The sequence below is a fragment of the Phycodurus eques genome, chromosome 10, assembly GCF_024500275.1.
Source record: "Phycodurus eques isolate BA_2022a chromosome 10, UOR_Pequ_1.1, whole genome shotgun sequence".
NCBI classification, from domain to species: Eukaryota; Metazoa; Chordata; class Actinopteri; order Syngnathiformes; family Syngnathidae; genus Phycodurus; species Phycodurus eques.
In genome coordinates, this window is record NC_084534.1 from 12,996,664 (window position 1) to 13,019,742 (window position 23,079).

A 23,079-nucleotide genomic window follows, 5' to 3' on the forward strand; every position below is an offset into this window, starting at 1 on the left:
ATGCCGAGCAGAACGCGAAAGAGGGCGAATAATCCAGCCGAAGCTCATCCAACCTGACCCAAACGCCTTTAGAAGAGGAAGTTACCTCCACCGAGGAGTTGCACGGATCATTAGAGAGCTTTTTTGGGAACGCATTTTGCACCACGGGATGCCCCTAGTTCTCGTCCTTTTCCCTCCAGGAACCGCGTCTGTTTTTGTCGAGTTATCAGAAAAGAGTAACCCAGCCTTATCGTGAGTGCCACACGGGGAGGAGAGGAGAGGAGAGGGCACACGTTTGCGCTGCCTTGTTTGCCCCCACCTGGCTTCGGAGCTACTTAAATCCGCAGGAATGTCGCAGGAGAGACCCACTTTCTACCGGCAAGAGCTCAACAAAACAATGTGGGAGGTCCCGAAACGGTACCAGAACCTGTCTCCCGTCGGATCTGGTGCCTATGGTTCTGTTTGGTAAGCAGATGCTTCAAGCATTTCCATTCGGTGCCATTCCATAGTTGTCATTGTTACCCTTCCTTTTAACACCTGTTTGTTTCCTGAATCTTCCAAGTTCAGAATGTGCAGCTTTGTGCCCGCCTTGGTAATTCTGCGTGCCTGTGCATGCTGCTTCATTGGGCCTGAGAGCGGCCTCTTTATGAGATCTGATTCCAGTTTAGGACACTGCGATTGTTTCCCAGGGCTCCAGTATGCACAAGCTCACACTTTGCATCGGCGCTCTGAATGTATTATGCATTTTCCAGTTGGGTGCAGCCCGGCCTGTAGAGCACCAGAAGGTCACGTGGTATGCAGTAAGTAAAGTAGGCCCCCTTGTGCACAGCGAGGGCTTTGAATATGAGGCAGGAAAAAGAGAGCATGGTGATGACTCTAGAATGATGTCACTCTTTGTAGTACACTCATGACTCACTGTCCCGAGGTGAGGCACACAACTCTTAGTCATCACTAAATCCTGTTATGGCACCTCAGCCTTTCTATAGTTGTGTGTGCATTTGTGTACTTTTTTATGCTAAACGTGTAAGCAATGACATCCATTTGCAGTAAAACTTAAGTCTGGTATGCAAATGAAATTGAGCTCCCTTTTATCCAATTCTATGATCTTTAAATTTGCCCCCAACGCCAAGTTACTTCCTACCACTGGACCACGTAATTATCTTTTGTCTTAACTGGAGTACAAGCCAAAAACCCAACATGGGTGGTCCAGTGGCGTTATTATTGCTGCTTCACTGTAAATTTTGAGCACACGTGGCTGTGGAGGGGGAAAAAAAAAGAACATGCCTCTTCTTCCAACTGATGTGTTGAGTTTTGCATGCTTTTCAACAGTTTCTCGTGGTACTATGTTGAAGTGGAAAAACTGATCGTTGCAAATTGAAAGTAGAGCTGAGCTAGTGTGGGGAAAGCTGCAAAATTGGCACTTTTTTAGCATCCAATAAAATGCATCTCAGAACAATTTCTAACGCTGCACGACAAAAATCAACTTCTGTAAAAGGATAGCACAAATATGGGAAAAAATATAATCAAGGCCGCTGAATAACCAATAACATACACTGCTATGTAAAGTTTCAGGAACCTAAATAGAATCTAACCCTACATATTATAATTGCTACTGCCTCTGTGTTTGTCCTAGTTTCTGTTTTTCTATGTCAAAATGACTGTGTGGCCATTAAAACAACAGTGGTGGTCAGATATTTGCACAGTAGTGAATGTAAATATGGTAACAACAAGTATGAGGGAAAAACCTCAATAGCATAAACTATCATTGCATTTGTTCTTATGCTCTTGTAAGTGAATCGTGACTGCATGCAACTTTAAGTTACGAACTTTGTGAATTTGTCAGCACAGCACTTAAAGAGCGATTGCTGTGAATGCTATTACAATATGGGCTGAGTGCTTCCATTTTCTCACTCTACATTTTTCAGCTGTGTGCAGTCTACTTACAGACCCACAAGGCACGTGTGAATATGAAATCATCAGTCATCAATGACATCATATGCCACTATTTTATGACTTTGTAACCTGTTTTAGCACAGGTTTGTTTATTTCATAAAACTTAATCAGGTTGACGATGTGGAATTGTACACGATGGTGAACATATTCTGAATGTCATTGAGTGTTAAAAGACTTTTGAGCGAAGAGAAAACTAGACAAAGGCTGATGAATGTGGAACTCGACAGAATGTGTACTGTACATCTTTGATGATGCACGGAAGAACTTGTTCTGCTTCTTGTTTAATTGTCTTTCGTGTGGCGTTCGACCTTTATTTTTTTATTATTATTGTCACACCAGTTCTGTTAGTTCCTGTCATAAACAGATATTACCGGTACCAATAATGCTAAGGCAAATTTACTGATAATGTTCTTTCCATGGTTACGCAGATAAGCTAAGACAGAAATATTCTTAATAATATTCTTTCACTTGTTGCAGTTTATTAGTGTAGTCTGGCGCAAATTAACGTGTATGGGAAGTAAACTTGTCAGTTTATGGTATAAAATTTCGACTAACATAACAGGAATGTCCAAAGTTGAACATAATCTGTTTTGGGATGCAAATTGCCTTCCGACTTGTTCCCATTTCATGCCTATTAATTCTTTGTTAATCAGTTATCATTGAAATATGTTCCAGCGTCAAACTGTCACCATTATAAAACATAGAATTATATATAAAAAAAATTATGTAGTGCATGTGAGTTTTCTAAAAAGAGCTGACTGGTATAGATTTTGTTCTTTTGTTAATGATATTGATTTAGTCGCTTTTGCCACATAGTAGGGCGCAGTCAGGACGGGATGTGTGTACCATGTTAATGCGTCACAAATACATTGCAGTTCTATCGTCGTCGTTATACTATTCATCTTTGCCTTCACCGATACGTAGTTGTACAGTGGTGGCATCACAAAAATAACACAAACCCAGTAAAAATCAAAACACTTGCCCAGTAAAAGTTTTAGTTTGAAACTTATTTTTCATGAAAATGTTGGTTTTTGAAATCTTCAGTTCCACTGTATCTTGGCAGGTAAATGTAAAATTTCCTTTTGCGAAGGGTGTAATAATCCATTTGTTTGGTAAAACTCTTGTAACAAGCATTAATTTCCACTGAAGGATTGATGCAGGTTGTGTCATCTCTTTGTTAGACTGATTGCAATTTTGAATGATTATTATCTAATCTACAGTAAATCAAGTTCAAGGCCACTTAATCAATACGGTAAATCAAGTTCAGTACTGTAAATCAAGTTCAAGGTCACTCGATGACATTTGATGATTCCAAGATGGCGCCTACCCGTGTGGACGCCTCGGTTACGTGCGCTCTATTATTGTCTATGTTTTTGAGTTTTTCGTTCGTCCTTGGAGACATTATGCGACTCACACAAGGGAAGACTTTATAAACATCAGGTAAAAAATCAGGTAAATCCGCTCAGTTTTTTCACCTGAGTTACTCACGGGGGGGGGCGACTGCGGTCTATGTCGCATGGAGACAGGCGACGAAGGGGGAAGCACGGCGGGATCCAAGTGAATCCGGATACGGATTGGCGTTTCTGTCGATCCACCTCGCGAATCTACGCTCCCTACCCAACAAAATGGACGAACTTCATCTTCTGACAAAGACCAAAAAGGAATTCGGACGTTCCGCTGCCATGTGCTTTACGGAGACATGGCTTTGTGAACGCGTCCCTGATGGCGTCGAATGGTTCCCGGCTTCCATCTTCACTAGGCAGACTGCGTGGAGTTATAGGGGAAAAGAAAAGGCGCCGGGATATGCTTTTATATCAACAGAAAATGGTGTACGGACGTCACGGACCTCAGCCCGCATTTAAAGTCGCTGTTTTTGAACTGTAAGCCATTCTATTCCTCGTGGGTTCGCATCTTTCATTCTCGCCGGTGTTTACATTCCGCCCCAAGCTAACACGAATGCCGCACTGCTAACGCTCAGTGAACAAGTAAACGAAATTGAAATAAAAAACACCCAGACTCACCCCTCATTAATCTCGGGGACTTTAACAGCTAAACTCAACCACGAACTCCCGAAATATAAGCAGCACATTGACTGTCCTACCAGGAAAAATAACTGTCCTACCAGGAAAATTGTCCTACCAGGAAAACTGTCCTACCAGGAAAATTGACTATGTCCTACCTAAATATGTGACTACCTAAATATGTCCTACCAGGAAAAATATTCTTTTTCCTGGTAGGACATATTTTTTAATCTTATGAGGAAGCACGGCCTGCCACAGGAGCTGTTGAGGCAGTTCTACACAGCAGTCATTGAATCAGTCCTGTGTTCTTCCATCACAGTCTAGTTTGGTGCTGCTACAAAAAAGGACCGACTCTGACTGCAACGGTCAATCAAAACTGCTGAAAAGATTGTCGGTACCCCCCTACCCACCATTGAGGACTTGCACGCTGCCGGAACTAAGACAAGAGCATGCAAAATCCTCTTGGACCCTCCGCATCCTGGTCACCACCTCTTCCAGCTCCTTCCTGAGATGGGCTGGTGCAAAGTGTAAAACTACTGTCGTGGAAAGTGTCCCCGTTTCAAATTATTTTTGGAAATCACGGATGCCGTGCCCTCTGGGCTACAGGAAAAAATAGGACCACAAAGTTCATAAGCCACCATCTGTGATTGTATGGGGGTGTGTCAGTGCCCTTTCATGCTTTTCCAGGGATGTCCAAGCATGTCTATGCCAAGCCACAATCTGCACGTTGCCTGGCTTGCCTAAACTACAGAGCTATCTTCTATTGAAGAACAACGGAGACCTCGGAGTGCTCGAACACTTGCGCAACCAAAGTCATTCATTGTGTGGGAATGGGAAATAATTCGTCTTACAAAGCTTCAACAGTTTTTCTTAAGCTAATTTTTTTCTTAAGCTAATTAAGCTTAAGCTTAAGCTAATTGAAGATGTTAAAAGGGAAAGTGACATCACACAATTGTAAACAACGCCCTGTCGTAGATTTATTGGAATGTGTTGCAATTGTCAAATTCATTTTGTTTGGTTTTGGCACAAGGGGAGAATATGGATATTCACGTCATTTTGAAATGTCCAAGTCGTCATTACGTGTTCATACTTGGACTTAGTACGCTATAAGCATGATATAGATGTATAGCACTATTGAAACTACTATGATCCATTGTGCTCATGTGTTCAGCTTGCAACTATCCATTCTTGCCTCAGTTCAATGGTCTCCAATGTCACAGTGCCACTCCTTTTGCATTTTTATGACCGCTGTGTGCTATTATACTGGATTCTTTTTTTTATTACAGACTAATTGGATGCTGTTTGCTCAGACCAGTCTTGTTTATTTTGCAGATCAGCAGCACTTTAAAAAGACATTGTGCATGCAGGTTTGCAGTGTTTACCGAGAATGGGTTTTCCACCCAGAGGCGACACACAAGTTGTTTCGCAAGGCTTTGCGACAGAGAGTCCACTGGTTGTGTATGATCATCTCGCTCGTGCTGAAGAACAAAAACACTGCTTATCTCAATGTTGTTTTTATGGGTGTTTAGGAACATCATTCACATCAGTGACACATCATAGTAAGATGCCGACTAAAGTTCATAAGTGTTAACATCTCTCTATCGGAAGTGTCACCAGAGGAAATAACTCACCTCTTCCCTTGAAACATGTACTGGAATATATAATTAAACTTCCAGGTCACCTTAAACTTACACACTGGGTCACTAGTGCAGGTAGGTTTGCAGTTAAGAGGACAAGGCTGAATGTGGATAAACCACTCCCTGGAACAACTCCCTGCTTTGGTCTGTCTCGCCACAGTCTGCACAAGATTTTGCAATCAACCATTTGTAATGCAGCGTAACTAGTCAACCTAAAAGGAATGTGAGTTATTTTAAGGGGGCCATATTCTCTCAGTTAATACAGGCAATGCAGGCCAGGCCCATCTGGCTTGCAGCCTCTCTTTCGCCTCATTGTCTTCATCTGACACTGTTGTCAAATGTCTTGGTTTTCTAGTTTGGCAGGCAAACCCATCAATTTGACTGAAAGTCGTCGACTGCTGTCAGTCCGACTATACAACTAGAATTTGCCTCACTTTCAATTTTGTGTTGCACTTTTCTTTGTGTCACACCCATTTCTGTTTTTGCTCCACTGTGACGAAGAGGTATAGAGTTACACTGGATAAAGGACCCATGTACTCACAGCCATGCATGTTGCACACTTCCGCGAACATCTTCACCACAATTAAAAAATGCAAAAGATAAGTTTCCGATTATACTATTAGTGAGTTTGAGTTGATCCATTGATCTTGATGTTTCTTATTGTTATGATGAAAACTGCTAAGGCTATTTTTATGCACTGACCTCACAGATGTGCTTGCCATGAAGGGTGTTTTGGTAAACTAGGCAGTGAGCAGAATGCAGTCCTATCAAGGCTAAGCACCTATTATTTTGATATACAGGTACATCAAAGTTTATTATAGCCACCCATGTGCTGCAAAATCCTAAATTCCTCAAACAGCCAGAGGTTGGTATTTGCTCAGTTGGAGACCAGGTGTTTATTTTGGAAGTTTACAGAGAAATGCAGAATAGGTTAGGTTAGGTCAGGTAACTGCATTTGTACATGAGGGTATATTTGATTGCAGTGAGTTCGATGCTGGCCGGCATGGTGGTCGACTGTTTATCACATCCATTCATCCATCCATTTTCTACCGCTTATCCGAGGTCGGGTCACGGGGGTAGTAGCTTTAGAACAAGATCCCAGATACAAGCGGCCGAAATGAATTTCCTCCCCAGGGTGTCCGGGCTCTCCCTTGGAGAGAGGGTGAGAAGCGCTGTCATCCGGGAGGATCTCAGAGTAGAGCCGCTGCTCCTCCGCATCGAGAGGAGCCATCTGATTCGGATGCCTCCCTGGGGACGACCCAGGACACTCTGGAGAGACTACGTCCTTCGACTGGCCTGGGAACGCCTCTGGATACCCCGGAAGAGCTGGATGAAGTGGCTGGGGAGAGAAAAGTCTGGGCATCCCTGCTAAAGCTTCTGCTCCCCGTTTATCACATCTGCCTCACAATTCTGGGAAACTTGGTTCAAATCTCGCCTCACCCTGTGTGGAGTTTGCATGTTCTCTCCGTTCCTGCGTGGGTTTTCTCTGGGTACTCCAATTTCCTGCCACATTCCAAAAGCATGCATCGTAGGTTAATTGAGGACTCTAAATTTCCCATAGGTGTGAATGTGAGTGTGAATGGTTGTTCGTCTATATGTGCCCTGTGATTGGCTGGCGACCAGTCCAGGGTGTACCCCACCTCTCGCCCATAGTCAGCTGGGATAGGCTCCAGCACACCCGTGACCCTAGTGAGGATAAGCGGTATAGAAAATAGATGGAGTTGGATGCTCACACATACCCAGACATCAATTTGCGATGTTAATGAAACAATAATAAATGCTAGAATAAATTCAACATCCCACATCTTAATCTGCATCAAAATGTAGTAGTTTTGCCCCACACCTCCACAAGTTCCAGAGAACTGATTAAGTAGTTCTTGCAAACAAAGTAACAAAATCCTTGGTGTGGGAAATCAAGAGTAATAGAATGCCAAATAGAGCTGCCACAATGCATTGCGTAATAAAAGTTTGGCTGCATTTATTCTCCAGGGCAACACCCTGAGACATTTTGCAACGGCGATCTAGCTGAGTGTTGTTCTTTATTATTGTTCAGAATTGATTGATTTGATTAATTTACTTTGTTGTTGCAATAAATAATGTTTAGATGTTTTTTTTACTTGTGTGCTTTTACACAATGCAGCTAATGAGTAACGGCCGATTCAGTCATGTATCTGTTACAGGTTCTGACAGCAGGGTTTAATAACAAGGGAAACCAATGTCTTATGTTGTGTACACGCTTTGTTTACAAGGCAGCCCACATACTTTAGTTTAATCCAGGGAAATGTTGTGGACGTTGATATAATTCACCTTTTACAGTGAACATTTTAGAATCTTCTACTACTTTGTGTGTCTTACAGTTCAGCGTTTGACGTGAAGACGAGCCTGAAGGTAGCAGTGAAGAAGTTATCCAGACCTTTCCAATCCATCATCCATGCAAAGAGAACCTACAGAGAGCTTCGGCTGCTTAAACACATGAAGCACGAGAATGTAAGTTGCTGACCTCCCACATTTAAAGGAGTCACATGCATTTTCTTCCACAATTTAAAACAGTTATTAGGAGTATAAATAACATGCCTCTGACATGTTTTCATAGAAATACGTCAAGGATCTAGAGAATATCACATTTTATACACCCTATTTCCTTTCTTGCAAAAATCAAGCCGTTTTTAGGGGCTTTTGCAAGTGACACAGCCCTCATCCCACCCCATAAACTGCTGGGCCAATGGCGACCCTAGGTTTCGTTGGATTGACATCCAGTGGGCTGGATATCACCGGCATGATCCTGCTGACGTTCAGTCTTGGCCTTGCCCGGCAAGCGTTTGCAGTGGCCGGCTGCTTGCTTCTACTTGTGCCCAGAGTGTGAAAAAACATGTGAGTGCCCTTCAAGACCATGAAAGGATTTTAATTCAAGCAGGCAACAGTTATTACTGTGTATGTGACGCATAAACACATTACCAAACTTAACCCCTCCACCCACTTCTTCACTGAGTAACCAACTAATACCTGGATCACACTACAGAATTTTAGCCGATAATGGCCCGATTAGTTATTGCGGCCGATTTCCTAGCTCGGGGTCGACATAGTTTGTTGGCAATGACAAAACGTCTTGTAGTGTGACATAAACTATGACCAATGATTAGGCCCTATGATAGCCCTACGACGCCAAAATGAAAAGTCTAGCATTTTAGCATTCAGCATCTTCTGTGTCGTGTGACATATCAACGACAAAGCTCCAACAGCGCATCTTGACGTCAACCAGTAGGATTGCATATTGTGAATGGCGCTTCGCCTCCCGTGCATGCCGTTATCAACCTTTATTCACTCGCACGAACCAATGTTTACCAAAGATTTGGAACATGATTCGACAGAATCGGCATGTTTACATACAAACATTAGTGCTAGCACTAGCTTGCTAGGCTACATAACATTTTGCTGCCTGCTTGCGAGCCGTTTGGTTTTAAAAGTACGTGAGCATACCTCAAGCTCTTTTTGAATGGAAAGCCCACTGCGAGCACCGTTGATGACACCACGTTTTTCATCTTTTTGTTCTCCCCCCTTAGCTCGTAACTAAGTTGCACGTGTGTTTGCTTTATGTAAGTTATGTTAAGATATATACTGTATGTATTAGTATTCTTACATATTAATTAGTAACCCACATTGAATGAATTATTCCTATATACAGTAATTATATAGTTGGTAAAATAAATCAGACAGGCGCCACGGTGTATAAATGGTTAGATCGTCTGCCTCACAGTTCTGAGGACCTGGGTTCAATCCCTGGCCCCGCCCGTGTTGAGTTTGCATGTTCTACCCGTGCCTGCGTGGGTTTGCTCCTGGCATTCCGGTTTCCTCCCACATCCCAAAAAAAGCATGCATGGTAGGTTAATTGACAACTCTAAATTGCCCGTAAGTGTGAATGTGAGTGCGAATGGTTGTTTGTTTGTTTGTATGTGCCCTGCGATTGGTTAGCAACCAGTTCAGGGTGTACCCCGCCTCCTGACCGACGATAGCTGGGATAGGCTCCAGGACGCCCGCGACCCGACTCAGAAAATGGATGGATGGAAGAAATCAGACTCAGAAATTGTACAATTTTAATATGAATGGGAATGTTGTGTTATTACTGTAATGTGAAGTGGTGTTTGGGCTATGTCTACGCGGAAATAAATAAATAAATTCCTTGATGCTTGCTGGGCTGTTGTGCATCACGTGTGATGGCAGTTTGAACTCTCAAGCTTGGTGACTTTATAGACATACATTTTCCCAAAAATATATATATTTTTTTCTACGATATGCCACTGTACCGTAGACCTACAAGACAAATACAAATGTATGGCATTTTGATGATCTGTAGTTTTATCTGCATGCACAATGAGGGGAAAAAACTACAATGGCACTTTGGTTACCCCTCTTAATAAAGCTCATTGGTTATAGATGCTTCCAAGAATGTGATCGTGTGCTGCATATGGAGATGCATGTCATCGTGACCTTATGAGGATGTTAAAAGAAAATTTGAAAACCATTGTGTTGTATAGATAAATCACCTGCAGACATTTGCCCACATGCTTTTAGGTGCTGTGTGCTGTTGCTACATCCACTTTGACCACTTAATGTTACATAATCATAGTAGCTTGTCAAACGACTCCAGGCAAAGGATATGTGCTTCTCAGAAAACAATCAATAGATTTGTGTAGCTGGTATAGATGTCATTGAAGGGGAAATTTTAAGATCATCAAGTATGGAAGGTTTTTAAAGGGAAATCCCCTTCTAAATATAGGTTATTTGCTGGATATAATTAATAAAATAATTTCATCATGCTAGAAAGTTTTCATTGCAACACCCATGGTTGCCTATATCCAGGGGGAGAACTACCGTTAAAACCTACTGTAGCTGTTGTTGATCTTTGCAACTGACACCACGAATTCCTGCAGTGTATCATAGTTCTCTCCACCTTCATTTAATCCCCAGTTCCAGCGGAAGGAAAACAAGGATAAAGTATGAGGCTACCAAGAGCATATTTTACTTTGTGGATGGTGTTCTTCTCGTGATGTGAAGTCTTTTTCTGCATCAGCCTTTTCTTATAAAGAAAAACATCTTGGCCTGACAAAATATTAAACTAGAGGTGGTTCAACAAAGTTTAAGATCTACACACTGTTGCAATCATCTTATTGTAACCCCCCACCCAAGAACGGAATTTTTATTTTATCTAAAAAAAAAAATTTGTTATATCGGATAAAACATTTTAACAGTGTTGTGTTCACTTGTACACTATATCCACTGCATTTGTATCATCACTCTCATGTAGCCTGAGGAGTAAGTGGGAGTGCAGGTGGGTCACTTTTGCTAGCCTGCTCTTGTTTAAGAGGAAGGACAAAGTAGTGACGCTCATTCCAAACCTTATTGAAAACTACCCACACTTCCTTATGCAGTGAGAAGGTTCCATAGAGCAGCAGTTTCATGGCCAAACATGATTTAAACTAGTCTGTGCAGGCTCCTTGTCAACAGCCACACATCATATGCTTTTCAACAGGAGTCCCAGTGTCTACACAAGCACTTTCCTTTGTGTCATTGCGCAGTATGAATGTTCTTGTTCAGCTGCTGTGCAAGCAACCCACCGCCTTTTCTGCTAAGATCAGCTAAGTCTGCTTTGCTCAACAACTAGGGAGCTCTGTTACAATAAGGGACTAAAGTAGTGACACACACCTAGTTAATGATTAAGGTCAATGATCAATCACGTGTAAGTCTGGGCCTCTAGTTCCCTTGGGATTAAATATTTGGTTATTCAAGATATTTTGGGTAATTCTATGCTTCTGACAGTGCACAGAGGTATACCTGTCGATGGATGAGTTTAGTGTGGAAGAACTTTAGAGTCCTGACCTCAACCCCATCAACTACTTTGACAGGATGAACTAGAACAAGCATTTTGAGCCAACATCAGTCACCTCTAACCTCACAAATGTTCTGGAGGGAAAACAAAAAAATCTCACAATAAATCTTTAAATGAATAATAATAATACAACGTTTTTACAGAAGAAATGAAGCTGTACAGGTGGTTATATCCATATAGTGTATCCTCAAATAGCAGTGTCCACTGTAATAGATGCTGTGTCTCAATTAATCCACTACTAGACACGTGGGACTATCTGCAGTTGAGTAAACATTTGCCCTCTTGCCACGATATGAGGGAACACAGTAAGGTCATGTGTAATTTGTGATATTGCATATTGCCATATTGTTTCATCATAATATAGAAAATTACATGCAATGTTTTTTTTTTGGGGGGGGTGGGTCTGTGTGTTCTAAATTCATTAGTGTGTTATATTACCTTTTGTTGTACAGAGTATAAGAGAGACATTCTGTTTTCCTCCCCTTGTTGCTAGGAGACTCCCTGGGTTTGAGTTTGGAAAGCTCGGCTGGACCAATCAGATACTGTTTGTTGTGACCGTAGCCTACCAATCAGCTATGTGGGTGTCATGTGTGGGTGGATTCACGGTGTGCAGCTATTGCACTACTGGGTTTTTACCATACTGTACTGTATTTATTTATCCATGGCACTCTGTTTTGAAGGGGGAGGGGTTCATGGTTCTGCATGCTTTCCTGGCATGCTTTGGAACACCATTTATTAATGTGTGTATTATAAATATTAAAAACTGATATTTTGTAATAAATGTAATGCCACAACCGGTGTCATTGCCACAGCAATCCCTTGACTTTACTGTAACCTCCAGTGTGTGTGCTTTTGTCACTTCTGATTTGTGTGCAGTGCTTGTACAAACTTTGCTGTACACCACAATGATCATATTATTTTTAATGTGATGATTTGACAAGTTTACATAGTTAGTTCTTTACATGTATGTTATTTGGCGTGGTCTCATTACATTTACTGCTGTTGATTTGCATACCTCACAAGCTTAAAAATAAATACACTTAATAATTCTCCCAGGAAGAACAATTGTTCCTACCTGACATAGCAGTTATGTTTGCCAGACCCATTTTTGAAATGATAAATTAGAACACACAAACAAAACAGTGAACCAGTATAATCTAATCTAACTACACAAGCTTCTGTGAGTCCTTGAAACTAAGGCAGTGGCGTGGCTGCCTCCTTGAGCAATTCAATTCAGGATATTGAAGAACACTAATATGTTCTATATCAATGTGTGTAAACATGATCTTTACCCTCTCTTTTTTTCCTCTCAGGTGATCGGTCTTTTAGATGTTTTCACACCTGCAACAAGCTTAGAAGAGTTCAGCGATGTGTAAGTCAGTTTTTTTTTCTTTCATCACTTTAACTTACTACTTTGAAGTAAAATGCATGATACTTGGTGTGGTGTTTTAGGTGAATGTAGGTTAAGCAGATGCACTCTGCACATTGGAGTTGTTTCCATGGGAACAGCCATCTGGCAGTCTGTGCATCTGTGTGCGCAGACTACTCCAGTGAGTGTGTACAGGGTCTCTGTGTGGGGGTGACGTCATGGATATGTGAGATGAAGCTTGTTGCGCTTCTAGGTCACTAAAGCTAAACGTGAGGTCGATTCCAGTACACAGTGCATAAAAGGCTTCTTGTCCAGCTCCCTAACTACTCTTTGCCATGCGTCAACGAGAGACACTGTTAGCACACTTAAATCAGCCTTCTCCGGATAGTCTTGCAGTTGTCACATACACGATCTCACTGTTTTCCTGCAGTGTGTATAGTTTTTCCTAACTTTATTCCCCATTGTCGATCTATTAAAGTGCATGAATTAAGATTGAATTATGAGCTTCCCTCGTCAACTGGTGGAGCAATGGAGATAACAGATGGCTTAAAAGGATCTTTAATAACTAATTAATGCACTGTAACACAGGGCAGAAGCAAGCTTGGCAGTCTCTTTCAGGTCTGTGTGGTTGGTTCTGTTTTGCAGCTACTTGGTGACCCATTTAATGGGGGCAGACCTCAACAACATTGTCAAGTGTCAGAAGCTGACGGATGACCACGTCCAGTTCCTCATATACCAAATTCTCAGAGGCCTAAAGGTTGGTCAATGTAACGCTGAGTAGTCAGACACTAATGATCAATTGGGCAAATGAGAAGCATCACTTACTGCTTTATATTTGATTTTTTTTTATTATTATTATTATTTTTTTTTTTTCTACTTTACAGTTTGTCAAACACAAAATCTGGTCTAGGAGGCTTCCAATTTGTTTGAATTTCAAAAACAAATTCCCATAGTGAAATGATTCCAGCGTCCAACTGTTGCAATTATAGGACTTTTAATTGTACAGGTGCTCTTTTAAGTAACATTTTAACATTCTTCCATACATGTTTAGCAATACATTGTATAATAAAACTAAAATAAAATATCTTGAAAAGGGCAGACATGCAATGATGAACATGCAAAGGGAGGATTTCTGCATGTGTTTGGGGAGGTAGACCTCTTTCTACCAAGACAAAACAGTTAGTATTCGGATGTACATTCCAACCAAGCAAATCTCTTAAGTGAATTCTTGAGCCATATGACATGTAATCTGGCGGTTTTATTTTTTGTGCGACTTTAGGGGTGTATTTATGAGAATTTTTGTTTTTTTTCTTTTTGCATGTTTATTGTCATCTCTATCGTGCAACCATTATAACCCAAGCAGACCTTTACAAGTTATAAACTGATGTCATGTTGAATGGGAATGGGAAGTCTAGGTTGTATGGAACAACGATAACATACAATTGATAAATCTTCGTTTATGCTGCTGGAGGACATTTGTGGATCTTCAGTTTATTTCACAATTTGGTTGAGATAATCTGCTTGGGTAGGTATAGAAAGCGTTAGTTCTCTCTCCATGAGAGTAGACCTTACCTTTTGGCATGTTTATGCCTCCAGTAAACGCCAGTTAAACCTTTACTCGCTGTTTTCGCTGAGTTCAACCGAACCCTTTCTAAAAGTTCCACAATTTTACAGCGGAAATACTTCTACTCGTGTAACTGCAGCACATGGTCAAACACACAGATGTCAATAATGACACATTGAAAATGTTATCCACTTCAGGAGCGTGCGAGTTTAATTTTCTCATTATTTTCCCTGTAGTACATTCATTCTGCAGACATCATCCACCGAGTAAGTACTGGTCCTGTTGTATAATAGCTTATAATGCATTGAGATCACATTTCACTTAATGCATACATGTCCAATACTGCTTGACCAGAGTAAAGACTTAAAACAATAAACACAGCATCAAATTTCGTTTAGATTGTTGCACATCATTGCCATCTTTTGAATTTATCCTCTCTCCTTCCCAGGATTTGAAGCCCAGTAATCTGGCTGTAAATGAAGATTGTGAGTTGAAGGTTTGTGGCCACCGAAGAGAAAGTACTGTTAATAATATACTGTCGTGTATGCCTACTGGCCACAGAATTAGGCACCCGTTCCAGGCAGCTGCATAAGTAAATCAAAAATACTGTACCAGAAACACATTTTAGTGTAATGCAACCACAATACTAAGCATATTGTTATATTACTACTCCTTTGGCAGTGACAATCAAAACTGACCAATATCTTTACAAAAGTGTAATTTTTGATACAATTCTTGCAGTAGATCTCATTTTATTCTACAGAAATGTTTTTGTTATGTAGCATATCACAAAGTTCGTGTTCACTTTTGTGTACACCTTATCTCACATTCCTTCTTCTGGTCCGTCAGATCCTGGATTTTGGTTTGGCACGGCATACGGATGATGAAATGACTGGCTACGTAGCTACTCGGTGGTACCGAGCCCCAGAGATCATGCTTAACTGGATGCACTACAACATGACGGGTACACAAACTCAGATGTGACGCTTTGTGCCTTTATTTCAGAATCAGAATCAGAATCATCTTTATTTGCCAAGTATGTCCAAAACACACAAGGAATTTGTCTCCGGTAGTTGGAGCCGCTCTAGTACAACAAACAGTCAATTTACAGAACACTTTGGGGACATAAAGACATTGACAAAAAACAATTGTGCAAAAAGATGCAGAGTCCTCTAGCACTTAGAGCAGTTCGAACGACTAATATTGCAATAGTCCGGTGCAATGACCATTGTGCAAAGGGCGCTGAGACTTTCTCATTACATCATTAATTTTCATGTAATTGGACTATGTCTTGTTTGGGCTGTAGTCATTCACAAACTTAATCATACTATATTAACAGAAAAACACACATTTCAATATATGCATTTGAATTTTAACTTGATGCCGAAACAAAAGCTTCACGCTGTAGATGCATTGCATTCCAGACAAGTGGGGCTTATCTATACAAATAATATGTAGCTTATTAATTAATTTGGTATGATGGCATTTTTTTTGGGCGGGGCTAATTGTTGCAGAAGCTTTTTTGATAAATCCGTAAGGTCAAATTTGGTTTTAGCATACAATGTAGTTTTCAACACTTTTCAATGCTTGTAAGTATTAGTTTTCTATAGGATTACACTGCTAAAATTAAAGCGATTCTACAAGAAAACAATTGTCTCTGTATAAAAAAAGAAATAAATTTTCAGAGGTTCACTATGTGTCTGTATCGGATGTTGCCAAGATTGCGTAACTCTTGGAGCAGTTGTTCTGAATATGAAGCTGACATGTTGCCATTGTCAAAACCATTGATTGTTGTTTTACTGCTACCATGTTTTAGTGGACATCTGGTCGGTGGGCTGCATCATGGCTGAACTCCTCACCGGACGAACGCTGTTCCCTGGCACAGACCGTATCCTTCCACTCTACTCGATCAGCTTCTTGAGTAGGAGAAGGTTGTCGATTAGTGCACACTGAGTATGAACTTAATATGTATGCAATCGTCATAAGTAGAGACATGCCAAACTGCGAGTGTGTAAATCATCTTCTCATGAGTGCCCCCCAGCAGACCTCTGTGTGCATGCGTCTGTTGGTGAGATAGATGGAGTCCCCTGCGGTCTATGACTCAGCGCTGCCTACTGTTGTCTCTGTTATACAGTGCACCTTCCTGTTTCCCCTCCCACCAAGCATTCAATGCACACCAGCCAAGTGTAACGGTGCTGTGATACAGACACGCAGAAGACAGTAAACAGCATACTACTTGTAAGTATAAACCATAGTATTAATCAGTAGTGCTTCCTCTTTAATGGATGCTCTGTAGTCGAGTGCGTCCCCTCACTAAATAGGCTATAGAGTGTCAAACAAATTTTTTGTGATGGGCAACATTGTAGTTACGGTTCCCCTCAGAGGGCAGTTATGACTGTCAAACCATGTCAATTAACAGCCTTATCATATTATTACGTATACACAACAAATTGATGGATAATTAGTTTTGAAATCAGAATTCAACAATAATAGTTTGTTCCACTATTGGTCAAGTGACTGCAAAAAGAGGTTTAGTACCAAAAAAATGTACGCAATGTGTCATTATTTATTACATAAAACAATTTGAAATGTTGGTACAGATTTTAGCAAGAATCATACAAGTTGACACAATTTACTTTCACCGGCCACATAAAATGATGTGGTGGGCTGGATCTGGCCCCGGGCCTTGAGTTTGTGTCCTGAGTTTTTGAAGTCGTTTTAGACTTTAGAAAGAGTTGGTGAAGGCCCTTGACTGTGCTCCAGTCCACAGAGCAAGGAACGTTATTGGATGAGCTTGGTGTGGAAGGATCCATCAAACTCCTTTGGCATCAACTAGAATGGAGATTGTGAGCCAAGATCGGTGGTGTCTGATCTCACAAATGTTCTTCTGGATGAAAGTACAAAAATTCCAAGAGAAAATCTCATGAAGACTGGAAGCCATTGTAGCTGCAAAGGGTTGTCTAATTTAAGGGAGTGTGTATGTACGTAAGTGTGTGATATACCGTATATATAAACATATTTACAAGTGATTGAGTTCCAAGGTATTGTGTGCATTTAGTTACAACTTTGTAATAGTTAAGACAAGGCAGGTGGGTCATTGATTGGGCCTCATTCTAACATTTCTTGCATGTACTGTATGTTTGTATGCTGCAAGCAAATGTGTGGGTCAAGGTTTCTTTGTTAGCAGGAATTTGCAAAAACAACTTTTTGTTGTGCAGAGAAGGATCCCCCAAGCCCTGAATTTCAGATGCGTATTTGTGTGTTTTCTAACATTTTTCAAAATATACAATGATGCACAAATCTTGCTGAGAGAATTCAGGCTTATGCAGGTGTGGGCATTTTTAGAAATGTAGAATTTAGTGCTGATGCAAGTTAAGATAGATGTAATTGGTGTGCAGAAGCTTGTTATTGCGTGATAATTTTTTTTATACATGTACTCAAGCACACTTGAGTTTCTTTTTTTCTATTTGGAATTGTTGAAACACAGTTGTGTATGCTTTTATGTAAAAATGATAAAGAATTATCCAAAAGGGTCGATCACTGCACCGCTCACCCGTCGTCCTAGACCGCCCCCAACCCCCCAGTTTTCAATTTTCCTTCACGTCAGTATGATAGACATTGATCAGTTGAAGCTTATAATGCTGCTCGTCGGAACCCCAGGGCCTGAGCTCTCAATGAAAATCTCCTCAGAGTCTGTGAGTGTCAAGCATCCAAGATTTGTCTGCTCTTCATTCCTCGTGTTGCTTCTGCTTTTCTCTTCGAATAGTTGTTTTTTTTTTTTTTGCTTCTGCTTGTTACACACTTCTATTTTAGCATGTACTAAAAGTATGGGGGCAGTGATGAGCTACAAGCTCTCTTAACATACCTTCTTTCATGTTCATTTTCACCCTGTTTGTTCCTTCCTCATGCACAAACTATGTGCCTGTGCTCTTTGACCTCTCTGATATGATGCCCCTTAACTCAGAAACTGTAGATATAAACCAGCTGCAGCAGATAATGCGTCTGACGGGGACCCCCCCAGCCTCCCTAATAAGCAGGATGCCCAGCCATGAGGTGAGACCTCTGACTTCCCAAACTGCCCCAGCTGGAGACGCTATGAAACACCCACTTTACATCTAAGCCAAATAAATAGACACCGATGCATAATGCAAAACTGTTCCCTACCATTCACTGTGCATTATCTGCAAACAAGCCCTCTGCTCTCACTTCACTGATTCCCTGTTTCCTCTCTGTCTCACCGCAATTGTCAAAGCCATTGAGTACTTTGCCAGTCTTGAGCTTGTTAACATGTGACAACTGGGTGTTTAAAACTCCAACCAAAACAAATGCACGTACTTGGAAGCATGTCGTAAAGGAAAGAAACACAATGATGCACTGAATTTTCAACAATAACAATGCAGATTTTTACCTCATAAAGTGACTGGACTATTTTTAATTTTCACTTACAGGCAAGGAACTATATAAACTCACTTACCCACATGCCCAAGAGAAACTTTGCAGATGTATTCATCGGTGCCAACCCTCTTGGTAAGTGGGCCTTTTTAAAAATCATCACTCACACTTCTCCTCGCTCACTGAGTCCCTCTAGTGGTCTTTAGTCCTACAAACAATGAATTGAGTAAGTAAGTGCTTGGTAAAAGACCTACTCAAGTAGTGAATAACTTGTCAATAACGTCTGATATTCTTTATTCAGAGCACAAACCTCAAATAGGAAAAAAAAATAGAAAATAATGTACAACTTCAGTTATTGCCCAACAGTGTCACTTTATTTTTATAAATTGACTTAAATTTATAAATTGACTTTATAAATTGAGATTTCTGCCATGTTTCAGGTAAATGGTAAATGAATCACTTTAAAAACTTTGCTTCTGTGTGGGGTCGCAGCGCGGAGGCTGCGGTCATGTGACTGCCTGGCTCCATTTTATTGTTTAAATTGAGTCAAAGGTTACTAGTAGTTATGTTGAATTGTTGACATAGGTCTCTATGACTAAATAAAAAAGATTGCACAAGTAACAATAAATACCTGCAGATAAGAATGAGTAGGAAGCGTAATGTTACTCAATGTAATGGAGTAAAAGTAGTCTTTCTTCTTACCAAAAATACTCAAAAGTAGAAGTAAAAAGTATGTTGTATTAAAACTATTCTGACAACTATAATTTATCCAAAAAGTTGCTTCAGTAACAGAGTAAATGTCGCTCGTTACTACCAACGTCTGGTTATGACAGACAACACGTACAGGACAAAAAAAAAAAAAAAAAAAAGTGCCTTAAACGGCATCTTTTACCAGCATCTTACGTTTGTGGATTAGTCAAATCTGCTGCTCTGGCCTCTCGTGTACACAAACCAGTTTATAGTTTCGCTCAGGTATGGGACAGGATTCTAGTTGTGTATATATTGTATATGTTGTTATAATTAGGAAATAAAAATGTGAAACCAAATTATAAGCCATTACTGAAGTTACGCTAACATATCTATTTAATCAACATTCACCCAAAAAAAAAAAGGTTTTGAATGTACTTTCCCCAGTTGAACTCTCGGGGACCTGTATGAGTCCACTCAATCAGCCATGTTTTAATCAACAGCTGGGGCATAGATAGGTTGCGAAAAGGGTGGTGGTGTGATGCAAATCTATAGTTTTCACGTAGAACATTGACACCTGCGCTCTAGCTGTGGACCTGCTGGAGAAAATGTTGGTGCTGGACACGGACAAAAGGATAACGGCGTCAGAGGCGTTGGCTCACCCTTACTTTGCTCAGTACCACGATCCAGCTGACGAGCCCGAAGCGGAACCTTACGACCAGAGCTTTGAAAGCCGTGAGCTGGAAATTGAGGAGTGGAAGAGTAAGTAGGCACATTTTGGATGGGGGCAGGGCAGGCTCATAACAGAACTTGGATTTCATTTGAGCTTCTTCTCCCTCCCTGTCCTTTCCAATAGGGTTAACTTTCGAGGAGGTGATCAGCTTTGAGCCGCCATTGTTCGACAGGGATGAGATGGAATCGTGAAGAGGAGGAGGAGGCCTCCACCCTTAAGCAGAAACACACTAAAAAAAAAAAAAAAAAAACTTCATACACCCTCAACACCACAATGTTCAAGTGCCTGCCATATTTCAATCTCTGGGGGGTAATTTTCAGGGACGAAACTTGACTTTGTGTTTCTCTCTTGTTTTGTTAGTTTCTATACAAACTAATAATTGAGTGAGATTGGCAACTAGCATTGCAGTCTTTATATTCTGAGCAAATTGGAGTAATTTATCTTTGATAATCAAAATAATACTTAATACACAAGTGGGATTGAAACATTTTAAGGAGATATAAAATGTATCCTGTTCCACTTTCAAATTGTATATTTTTGGACATAGAAATGTTTTAGAATGACAACAAAAGCAGTGTTTGTATAAGAAAATACTTCAGCCAGGCCAGTAACCATATTGGACTCACAGTATGAATTGTGTCATGTGGCATAAAAAGAGATGCTATTTAATAAATACAGCATATTCTCTACAGTATATGTAACATACCCACCTATTTCTGGAGTGCAATTAAGGCTTTGTTTTTATACTTTGATACAAAGTCTTTCAATGCTGCTCCTCTTTACATTTCTGAGATGTTCGTTTCCTATACATGTTTTTCGCTTCTTCCCAATGTATGTCCTGTTAGCACTTTAGTTACTGTACAATGTTTAAGCATCCTCTCACATCCTTCAGGACCATGATCGTGTGGCATGTCTTGAGATTTTTAATGTCATCCATCACAACATGAGCGGACTTTGTCCTTTAATCATATTGCGTTTATAAATCACAAGTGTTTGTTGAATGTTTTATGGATGTTAGGGTGTCTATTTATGATCTTTTCTCATGTTTTGATGTTTTGTATATTGATGTTAAAGAATGTTATTTGTAAAAAAAAAAAAAAAAAAAAAAAAAAGTTACGGTTCAGTTCATTATTTATGGAGAGCGATCTTTTACCAGAAACCAAATGTATCATCTGCTAATCTCAGTCTGTGATGACTGCAGTTACACTTTGTCCCAATGGGGAAATTAAGACAATTCCATTGTTTCATTAGCACGTTTATTATTGTGTTGCCAGAATGTACTGCATTCAAACATATTCTATTGTCAGACAATGTCAATAGAAATCATTGAGAATTATCAGATTGAGGTCATTTACCCCCCCCCCCCCCCCCCCCCCAAAAAAACCTTTTTTTTTTTGCAGTTTTCTTAGGCTATTTTAGGAGGCCACATTTAGACACATGCTGACTTCATTGTTTCATTGGCAAATACTTGTTTTCATATAGGCCTTTTTCAAATGTGATATTTGTCTGTTCGAATCTTGATTTGAACAGACAATTGTGATATTTATTTGGTCTTTTTTTTTTTCAATGACTGAACCACATCTTGTCATTTATTTGAATAATATAAGGGGCAAGTGTTCATAGTATCCAAATATGTATTTACTCACTGGATGCTGAAGCTTCATATTTTGAAGACATTGATGTAATAGGATACTGCTAACCTGTTCAGTAAGGTCAACAGAGAGTATTAATATCCCGCTTCTGTCAAAATGATGGATGGCCTATGGCGTCACCACCTGGCAGCGTGCCAGTGCAAGTGTCCGCTGACGTTACCTAGGGATAATGACAAAATGATTTATTGCCTATGATGTCACCACTTGGTACGCTGCCAGCGCAATTACGTCACATCCGGCAAAACAAAATGACGTCCCATCCGGCAAAAACAAAGTGAGATCATGTTCTCTGGCATTTTTCCCGCATGCCATCATGTTCGGGGACACCTGTAGGAATAAAGGAAATCATTTGGTGTCATACGGGCACCCAAAAAGGTCATTTGTGATCATACCTGTGAATATAGTCCCCATCCCGCGTCAATGGTGCGTCCCATGGCTTTTGGCAAGGCAGCTGCAAGGAATGAGGTCATCACGTGACTTGTGCACATCACATGGAGTGTCTGAGATGTTAGGGGTCATGCCCAGAGGTCACAGCATTGGCAAAGAATGGGGATACTCACATGACTTGTACACGTGACATGGCGTGTCTGAGATGTTAGAAGATCTGAAAAAAATAGTATTTAGCCAAGAACGTGTTTTCTCTGACCAATGGGTTGTGTGTTGGAGTTTCCGGGGAGAAAACATGTCTAGACATGTTTTCGTTTTTCAAGGACATCTCATTTTCGAGGCTCTTATCAAAAACAAGTGCAGGTGTAAAGCATTATGTGATGAACATTAATACATCTAAACCATGAACATGTCAGTTTTGTATTTAGTGTGGGAGTTTCCGAGGTTCTTATCAAAAAATATGCCTAGACATGTTTTCGTTTTTCGAAAACAAGCCTTTTTGGGATTCATCCAACTATCTACACTCTGTTAGGAAGATGGGTGTCTCGTTTCTATTCTATTTTCTATTATAAAATATTGACACGTATTAGAAACAAATTGTTTTAGGTAACAAGTGAAGATACATGCGAGAGTTTCAAGTATATTTTCATGTTTTACACATAATCACCACCCGGTAAAACAAAACCCATTTGTCTGGCTCGTTTTCTATTATAAAACGTATTAGAAACAAGTTGTTTTATGTATCTAGTGAAGATACATTCCAGAGTTTAAATTATGGTTTCTTTTCATGAAGCAAGTGTCTTTAAATTGCACAAACAGGA

At 40.4% G+C, this 23,079-nt stretch overlaps 1 protein-coding gene across 1 annotated transcript; it reads left to right on the plus strand.

Moving 5' to 3' along the window:
- mapk14b (mitogen-activated protein kinase 14b) lies at positions 1 to 21,589 on the plus strand. Its single transcript, XM_061687786.1, is given in 15 exon segments — positions 1 to 54; positions 56 to 205; positions 207 to 293; positions 296 to 444; positions 7,948 to 8,077; positions 12,788 to 12,846; positions 13,489 to 13,600; positions 14,644 to 14,673; positions 14,856 to 14,903; positions 15,257 to 15,371; positions 16,224 to 16,295; positions 18,381 to 18,460; positions 18,856 to 18,934; positions 20,075 to 20,248; positions 20,343 to 21,589. Coding segments are annotated over 15 exon segments (1,407 nt in total). The 3' UTR covers positions 20,411 to 21,589.
- Positions 21,590 to 23,079: the final 1,490 nt, after the last annotated feature.